General features: G+C 46.5%; 1 protein-coding gene across 1 annotated transcript; it reads left to right on the plus strand.

Annotated features, from left to right (window-relative positions):
• Positions 1–3,866: 3,866 nt before the first annotated feature.
• LOC306660512 (DPY30 domain-containing protein 2-like) lies at positions 3,867–8,975 on the plus strand. Its single transcript, XM_079138809.1, has 4 exons — positions 3,867–4,086; positions 4,204–4,359; positions 4,700–4,822; positions 8,532–8,975. Exons 2-4 carry the CDS (start codon positions 4,213–4,215, stop codon positions 8,718–8,720), a joined length of 459 nt encoding a protein of 152 aa, XP_078994935.1. The 5' UTR covers positions 3,867–4,086; positions 4,204–4,212; the 3' UTR covers positions 8,721–8,975.
• Positions 8,976–9,866: the final 891 nt, after the last annotated feature.

Consider the following 9,866-nt stretch of genomic DNA (forward strand, 5'->3'; position numbering starts at 1 on the left):
CAGGTTTTTCCTTACGAACTACGCCATGTTAACTGTCCCTGTCTCAATGCTAGAGTCGGATGGGTGAGGTGGGGAGCTCTGTGAGGTGGGGGAGCTCTGCGAGGGAAGAGGAATTCTGGAAAGAGCGAGTGGGGGACAATGCAGTTGGCTAATATGGAGGTGCGTGTGTTACTGGGGTGTTTGCTCAGCACCATTTGATTGACCAGTCACCACAGGATACCCAGAGGGCTGTGGGGAGAGGAGGTCAGGAGAGAAGCCTTTGAGATTCATTGGGGAGTGGCCCCAGCCAGAATCTCAAATTGCTTCTGTTCTTGCTCAGCTCTGTGAATCCACAGAGGGATTAGGGACTGCTGTTTACTAGCATCAGACATGCTCTGAGCCAGAATAGCAAAGTGGGCAGTGGCTGTGGCAGAGCCCAAAATGCCTGACCCACAGGGCAGGTGATTAGGAGCCACCAGAAGCCGTGAACCCTTTCACCTGAGTTTTCAGGTTGGAGGCTTGCACTAATTGTGTTTAACCAGCAGATGGGTGCCCAATATTGTCCTCCAGAAAAAAAGAGAGACAGGAAGACACACTCAGAAAGATGTGAGGTAGGGAGGAACTTACCTTGGTGACCATCTGGATGAGCCCCCAGCTTGGAGATCAGGATCAGGTCCTCCTTCCCCCAGTGTTGAAGATTAAATACCCAAGAAACAGCAAAGCAAGTGTAGAAAGCAAGTTTTGTTTAAGAAAGGGACAGAGACAGACTTCTCCAGAGAGAAGTGGGACCCAGAGCTGTGGGGGTGTGTCTTGCTCTCTTATAGCCCCCCAGGACCCCCCACCTTCTCTTTTCTTCTCTATGTATGTGCCTCAGGGCAGGAAGGAGCAGTACAGGGGCTAATCATGTGTTGGGAAGTGTGATCCCCTGAGGTGTTAGCAGCCCCTTGAGCTGGGAAGTGTGATCTGGAGGTTGACTGTTAGCAAGCCAGTGACAACCAGCTCTCATCCTCTCTGTGCCCCACCCCCGTCATTCATTATCTGCACTGCCTGCCAGGCCTTCACCCCCTGCCTCAGTTTGTTGAGGAATATGACATTTCCTGTCCCCTGAGGCCAGGCAGGGAGGCAGGCAGATTGCCTTTCCACAAAGCAAGCATGTGGGGAGTCAGTGCAGCAGGCTCATTTTGTAGAATCACTCCCTTAATCTTGTGTTCCCACTATTCGCATCTATTTGTCCCCTTACAACATTTTTGAAGAGCACAGTGCAGTTGTAGACTGTTTCTAAATTTTCTTTGCTTGATGTTTCTCCAGTTGGATTTGAGTTTACATTTGGATGGACTCCACAGAAATGCATCATGTTCCTTAGGCAGGGCATATCCCATCAGGAGGCATGTGATGTCACTTTGTTCCTTCACTGGTGACACTCAGTTTGATCACTTGGTTGAGGTTGCATTGGCCAGATTGCACCACTGTAAAATTTCTCTATTTCCCTCTGGAATAAATTAATGCATCATTTGTGGGAAGAAACTTTGGGACGTTGTAAATATGCTGTTCCTTGTCAAATATTCCTTCACCTGACTGGGCACGTTGGCACATGCCTATAATCCCAGCAACTCAGGAGTCTGAGGCAGGAGGAATACAGGTTTGAGGCCAGCCTCAGCAATTTAGTGAGACCCTCAGCAACATAGGGAGACCCTGTCTCAAAATAAAAAATTGAAAGGGATGGGAATGTAGCTCAATGGCAGAGTGTCCCTGGGTTCAATCCCCAGCAGAAAAAAAAAATCAAAAATAAAATAAACCAATATTCATTCACTCATCCATGATGTTTTAGCGCTCATGGATGATTCCAGCTTGATTCAGTTATACTATGATGGTTGTAAAACAGCAATTTTGAAAATTCCATTATTCTTCCCACATAGATTGATCAGCATTGTACTCTGAGAAGGAACTTCATGTTTTCCCTGTTCATCTACATTTGTTCTCGTATGGACTCACAGATACTTTTTTGTTCCGAGTCATAATTTGTGAATTTTATCAGAATAAAAATGCAGCCACTTGTGCTAAGTTCAAACAAACAAACAATAAATCCGGCTCTGAGGCTGTGAGGGACGGGTCTCGCTCACGTGTGCCTGATGATAGTAACTGTGGTGAACGGGAGCGAACCACAGCCTCACACAGACGCCCGCGCGGCCTGACAGAGAACACTGCAGGGACATCTGCCCAGCAAAGGTCTGACCTGGGACTGAGGCCGCCCTTGCTGTGCAGTCTTCATGGCCAAGGGCTATTGCTTCAAACACCTGACATATTGCTCCTCATGGTACCTTTGTAAACCTCCCCTGGGGCCAGGTGTGGTGCACAGGCCTGTAATCCCAGAGACTTGGGAGGCTGACTCAGGAGGCTGGTAAGTTCAAGGCCAGGTTGGGCAATGCAGAGACCCCCATCTCAAAGTGAAAAGGAAAAGGGGATGCAGCTCAGTGGCAGAGCACCCGGGGTTCAGTCCCCCTTCCACCAACAGCAGCCGCCAGCTGCCCGGCTCTCGAATGTGGCTCCAGAGTCCCCACTTTTAGTTCTTCAGAATTCCCCTGCTCTGGGACACAGTGAATGGTCCAGCGCTTCGGGCTTTTCCTGAGCCAGGCTGGAGCCAGGCGTTTCTCCAGGAGCTCCGACTCCTCTTCCTGCTGAGGGATGGTTGAAAACTTCCCCGGGCTCAGGGCCTCCTCGCTGCCGAGCACTTGGTTCCAGGCCCTGCAGCCGCGAGAGCTGGGAAGCACTTGCTTCTCCTTTCTAGCTCCTTGTCTGTCTGTCTGTCTGTCTGTCTGTCTGTCTACCTATTTTTCCTTCCTTGAACTGAAATATGGAGGGAAAGGGTTACGGGGAGGAACAAACTGAAAAACACCTCCAGAGAACGTGAAGGCTGTCCCTGAGCCTTGGTTATTCCCTGAGTTCTTCTGGAGTTTAAATACATAAGTTTCAGGAATACAGAGTTGGTCAGGGAGCCAGGAGCCGGGCTGTCCCGGGGCACAATCTTCCACTGTGAGAGCTGACGTTTAGTAGATCCTAACAGGCGCCAGGCCCAGGGCCTCTCGGCGTTTGTTATCTCTACTAATCCTCTATGCATTACGAAGTGCATGCTTCAGTTATTTCTGTTCTGCAGATGAGGAAACCAAGGCTCAGAGATGGAGCAACTTTCTGATGGTCACACAGCTGAAAGCGGCAGCACCAGGACTGGAACTTGGTCCCTCTGAGCCCAGAGTCTGTGTTCCTCTTTCTCTGCTTCATGACCACCCCCTGTGGAACCTTCTGGCTTGAGCCACATTCCCTCCTGCTGGTGAAATCAGATTGACAGTAAATAGGGGGGCATCGGCCAGCCTGAGGCGGTTTCTGCTTATGAAGCGAGAGTGGAACAGTGTTAGCAGTGGCTTCAGGGCCTGGCACCTCCCCTTCCGCTCCTCCCCAGGGCGATTCTGTGTCCTTTGTGAAGTAAAGCAGCCCGTCTTATCTAGGTCACAGACTGTGCTTCTGACCTCACAGTAGCTGCCCTTTCTGGGGGCTCAGAGCTCCTCCCAGGGACCTCCTGCCTGCTGGTTGTTCTCTCCCTACTCGGCAGGAAGCGTGTGTGTGAGCTAAGGGCCTCAGCCCCCTTCACCGCCAGGACATCAAGCTCCTCTCAAGCCTGGTGACCCCAGGACCTATTGTCCGACCTCCTCCAACTGGAGGTCTTAGGACGAAAGTCTGTTGAACATAAGGGTGGGCAAGTATACGTTTGTTGGTTCTTTTGAGAAGGGTGGGTCTGTGGATTGGATCTTAAGTGTCCCTGAAGGCCAGGTGCTGTAGTCTTGGTCTCCAGCCTGTGGTGCTATAGGGAGCTGGTGCACCCTACAGAGGTGGGTGGAAGCCCTTGAAAGGGGATTGGAGACCCTGACCACTTCCTCTTCCTCTTTGTTTCTGGCCACCGTAAGTAGAGCCGCTCTGCTCCACCACATGTTCCTGTCCTGATGGGGCCCAGCACCCATAGACTGAAACCCCTGAAACTACAGACTTATAAATTCCTCTTTTTATGTTGATTACCTCAGGTATTTTGTCACAGCAATGGAAAGCTGACGAACACAGGTGGGACCAACAACATCTCATACTTATCCTAAAATAAATCTGAGCTGGTTAGAATGAATCTGTTTTTATAATCTGATTACATGTATACAAGAGTGTGTCTGTTTTGATGTTTCCCAGGTCCCCAGGATGGAAACGGAATATCTGAAGAAATGCTTTGGAAATTCCCTGTCCAAGGCACTGGCAGAAGTGGCAAGTGTTCGGCCCAGTGATCCAATAGAGTACCTGGCTCGCTGGCTTTATCATTACAGGAAAATAGATATAGCAGATGAAAAGGTGCGTGTGTGTGCAGGTGTGTCCAGGGAGGGGTCAGCTTCCCAGAGGGGCTGGGATCCAAGGCAGGGCCCTGGAGCTGGTTTCTTGGTTCATCCCCCTTCCCAGGATACTTAGGCCCTAGTTACCTTGACGTGTGCAGAGTCTGCAGCTAGAGTGGAAATCCAACTCAGGGGTTGTGGAGTTGGTGGTTTGGAGCTGCCACTAAACTAGGCTAAAGCTAGTTACAGGAAGAAACCTCATAGGCTTAAATGCCCGGGGTCCAGGTCTAACCGCAGGGAGGACGGGCCTGTGTATAAACCTCCTGGTGCCGGCCTGATTTGAACCTGTGATGTCACCCCAGAATAGGCAAGAACAGATCCAGCTGAAGAAGGAAGTTGATAATAGCCTCCAGGAAATGGAAATGGCACAAATGATGAAAGAAGAGGAGCTTCAGATTCAACAGAAGTATGAAGAGTGTCACAAGGTAGGACCGAGGAGCTCAGCACTGGGCCCGTTCCCATCCCAGTGGTGGACACCGTGCTGAGCCCACTGAGGCTCCCGTGGCTGACTTTCCCTCCATCGTCACACATTTATGTAGGAACTAGTTCTTGTCAATGAGAAAAGGAAAGATTAAGAGGCAAGTTCATGTTAGATTCAGGAAGCACCACTGACGTTACTGGCTTACGATTCTAGATTTCTTAAAACAATCTATGCACCTGGAACAAATTTTTTTTTTCATGAGATCCTTTGAACACTTTTTCAAAAATTATTTGATATTTTTCAGAAACCAAACATGATTGTTATCAATGCACACTTAATGCATATGATAATATTAACTATTTGGTATTTTATTATTATATTTTCTTTATGTGTCAAGCCTCTGGTGCCTCCTCTTTGATGCTATAATGATGACTATAAATTCTTAGTTTAGAATAGTTGGAAGCAACTCTGCATTTATCACTCTGACAAGCGAATCTTTTATCTCCCACAATCTTTTCTACAATTTCCTAAAAAATGTCTCCTGCCATTTTATGCTTTCAACAAATTACCTGACAGCTGAACAGAAAGTTCACTTAATGGGGATGCGGGCTCGGGCTCTGAATTCGTCTTTCACTCTCACAGCATCCTGTGCATCAAAGTCTTTAGTGTGGTCCTGTACAAGTCACTAACGTTTGCTGGTTTCCAAAGCCGACTTTGAAAACATGAAAGTATTAAGCTTATTTTTGTTTATGATAATATGCTCAGCATCCTCATAAACAATGAATACACTTATTTTTAAGGCTGAACACGTGTAAATAAATTAAAAGGAGGATGGCTTTGTGCAGGTTATTGACGTGGTCTGGGGAGCTCTCCCTCGGACAGGCTCTTTTGGAGCAGTTGCTGGGAGACGGGAGAGCTGAGGCTCAATTAAGCAGAAGTCACCATCACCTGACTGACCACCCACCCACTTTCTAACACCACGTTTTGCTGCTAATAGAACTAAAACTCCATGATGGTAAACTCCCATGTCTCCACCCTAGTTTATGGCAGCTCTATTAAAGAAAACCTTGCTCACTCCGGTGTTTTGAATTGTCCCTTGTGTTGCACTCGGGGTGTTTTGCACCCCACAGCAATATTCCTCAGCAAGATTTTGAGGAGCAATGCATTTGCCCTTCTTGTGCCAAGTGTAAGGAATTGTAAGGGAAGATGGGAAATGAGAGACAAGGCCTGGGCTGGCGCAAGTTCTCAGTTTTAGGGAAGAGTTCACAAGCAAGTTGTGGTTTTAGAAATTGATCCACTTGTTAGAAGGAAATAAACAGAGAGAACTCGAGAGGGACCTAAAATAAGGCTGAGAGGACCTCCTGCCTGGCAAGGGAAAGCCACGTTGTTCAGGCCTGAGTTCATTTCCAGTAGAAGTTGAGAGGGTGAGATGAAAGGCACAGCGATAGGAGTGCCCCAAGGAAGACAGGTGCCAGGCTCGGCTCCCAATCGGCTGAAGGTGGACCACGAACTACCCCGTGCTGTTGGCCACCTGCAAACTTCTCATCTCCAGTGCTGGGAATCTGGCTTCAAACAGGCCCCGGAGGGGTTGCATGAAATTTCAGCAGGCCTGCTGGTTTACCTAGTGGCTTATATGCACAAACTCAAAGCTTTGCCTGATTTTTTCCCCTTAACCCTTTAAGAAGATCTATGCTTATGTCTTAGCAAGACTTTGTTATTTGTTGCTTGATTACCCCAGACTGTATTCTAGTCTAGTGGAAGAGTCAAAAGAAGAATAGCAGCAGAGTGCTAGGAGTGGTAGCGCTCATTTTCAATGATAGGAATCAAGAAGAGCTCTGTAGAGCGGGTAGCATGAGAGTCCAGGCAGCCAGCCAGGGAGGCTTGGCCTCCATTGGTTTCTCTTCACTAAGCAGAGAAGCTTTGAGAACATAAACCATAATTTTTTTCTAAGTCAGAAAGCAATTCCTAGTGTTTATAAAGATCTGGACCATATGCATTTTAGGAATACATTTTCATAAAAATCAACGCAGGTATTTTCTGCATAGACTCAACACTTTGAATGTAGAGGGTCTTCGAAGGATTTTAGAGATGATGTGGCCAAATGCTTCATCCAGAGCACTCTGCAGTGTCCCTTAGGGGCCACTGTAGACTGAACCTCTGGACTTCTAGGCAGAGGTGGGGAGAGGTGGCCCAAGGGGCTTAGGTTCCAAGGACTCCTACCGCAGCCAGAGACTACAATCGAAGGATATTAGACACTTGACATTGTTTCATAGGTCTCTGAGGGCACTGCTCATTTTTTTCAGTCTTTTCCCCTCTCTGCTTCAGTTTGGACAATTTCTGTTGATCTGCCTTCAAGTTTGTTGACTCTCTTTTTTGCAATGTCCAATATCCTATGTGAGGATTTCTCTGATTATTTTTAAATATCAGATATTATACTTTTTAGTTCTATTATTTCTAACTGGTCCTCTGCCTTTTTTCATTCTTTATTTGTGATACTGGCTGGGGATTGAACCCAGACCTCACACATGCTAGGCAAGTGCTCTACCACTGACCTATACCCCCATTCCTTTTTGAAATTTTAAGAGTATCATCAAATTGCTCAAACTGGTCTCAAACTTGCAATCCCCCTGCCTCAGCCTCCTGAGTGGTTGGGGGATGTGTGCAACCACACCCTTCTCTTTTTAAAATATGATTTCCACTTTCTTTGCTGATATACTCTTTCACACAATATGTCCATTTTTCCCCTTTTTGAAATTTTTTATTATAAATATTTTTAATTCATTTTTATTGTAAACAAATGGGATACATCTTGTTTCACTGTACATGAAGTAGAGGCAATTTTTAATCATCATTTTAAGTCCTTTTCTGCTAATTCTGTCATTTATGCCCTGGGGTCTCTTTATATTGAATACTTTTCCTCTAGATTATGGTTCATGTTTTCCTGCTTCCTCACCTTGTCTTAGTCATGCTGAACTTTGTAGATGGTATTTTCTAGGGATCCTAGACAATGTTGTTTTTCCTTCCAAAGGTTTGAGTTTTATTCTGGAGGCAGTTAGATCACTAACAAGTCACTTGATCCTAGCAGATTTCATTGTGTGCTTTACTCTGGCAGGTGTATTTCAGTTTTGTTCTTAGCCTTAGGCATGAAAACAGGAGCATTATGTTCCTGCCATTCTTGAGAGTGTTTCCAGAGTGTGGTTTGTCTCTACTAATGTATTAGTCTGCTCTTTGTCACTGTGACCAAAATACCCACCTAACTTAATGGAGGAAAATTTTATTCTGGGCTCATGGTTTTAGAAATCTCAGTCCATAGTTGGCTCAGGCCATTGTTCTGGACCTGAGGTGAAGCAGAACATCATGCAGAAGGGTGTGATGGGGAAAGCTACTGGGCTTATGGCAGCTAGAAAGCAGAGTGAGAGGAGTCAGGGACAAAATGTAGAATCCCCAAGGCATGTCCCCAGTAACCCACCTCCTCCAGATATGCCCCACCTGACCACGGTCACCACCCAGTAAATAGTCCATTCAAATGATCAATCCGTCAGATTCAGTTGCTGCACCTATGAGGTCACAGCCCTCAAGATCCAACTGTATCTTAAAAGTACACCTCTGAATCTTGCCGCATGGGGGACCATACTTTAACATGAGCTTTGGGAGGACATTCCTAATTCAGACCATAACAACTAATACCTTTTTGCTTTTTGTCTTCTATTTAGGAAGTGATTTCCCCAACTGTTTCCAAAAAGAAAGTCGTATTCATGCAGGAAGACCCAGAAATCTTTGAGGAGGCGGCCTTGGAGGAGGAACCCCTGCTGGATACTGACAGTATGAGTCCATCAGTGCCTCAGCAGAGTCCTCCTCCAGAGCTCTCTTACGATTCTGACCTGAACTTGGACTCCCCATAAGAAACAAATCACCAGGAGGCTTTTCCCCGAGATGTTACTGACTAAAATGCCTCCTGGCTCCAAATCTTCTTAAATTATCAGAATGGGAAGAATTTGAATGACTTTCCCCCAACACTGCAATCCAAGAAAGTAACCCTGCAAGAAGAGGTTGGAGGGACTCTGAAAGGAGAGATCTGCAGGGCCTCTCCAGCCTGGACAGGCAGCTAGCCACGAAAACCCTCATCAGGTGGAAATCAATTCAGAATAAAGATTTAAAAGTAAGGAATGTAATTGTTGAGTCTCTTTCCTCTTGTTTTACCACTTACTTGGAGGCTGCCCACTGAAAGCACGTCATCTCCTACACGTCGTAACGTTAGCTGCACTTTGCAGTCGGGTCTCCCAGAATATTTACAATGCCCTGGAGCCCTGGAGTCTACTTGTTATTAATAGCAGGTATTTTCCTTCACTGTATGTACCAGATTTTCCTCATGTTTTTAAATTTTTTATTGTGATAAAACACATAACATAAAATTTACTATGATGACCATTCCCGAGTGGACAGTTCAGTGGTATTAAGTGCATTCATATTGTTAGGCAACCAGCACCACCAGTCAGCACTGGACTCTCTTCAGAATGCAAACCTAAGACCCCTTGCCCATTAAATAAAAACGCCCATCTCCCCAGCCCCCAGAAGCCACCATTCTACATTGTGTCAGTATGATTTTGACCATTCTAAATACTCTGAAGCAGGCCAGAGACCCACGCCCAGAAGACCCTTGCCATAATTCAGCTGCTCATCAGAAAGATTTTTACAAAGAGTATCAGCAAGCAAGATGTCTGCAGAGGTCATTGTGACTTGAAGCTTCCTCTTTCCTATAAATGCCAGGTTTGCACACAAAAGGTATGAGAGTCTGCAAGCTTGTTGTGCAAAAAGATGTTATCTGTTTTCTTGGTTAAAAACTTGTGAAACCTGTGTCTGGTCTAGGGGATGGAACAGAGAGCACTTGTCATGTGAACCTCGAAGCCCCCTGCACCCCCTGCACTGGGTATAAAGTTCAAAGAATTTCCAAAATCTGTGTCCAGATAATGTTTCAGGCACAAGCCACACTTGACCTGCTGGCTGCAACCAATAAACCTGCTTTCTGAAAATTCCTTGGGTGTCCAGCC

Source organism: Sciurus vulgaris (assembly GCF_902686455.1).
Source record: "Sciurus vulgaris genome assembly, chromosome: 4".
NCBI classification, from domain to species: domain Eukaryota; kingdom Metazoa; phylum Chordata; class Mammalia; order Rodentia; family Sciuridae; genus Sciurus; species Sciurus vulgaris.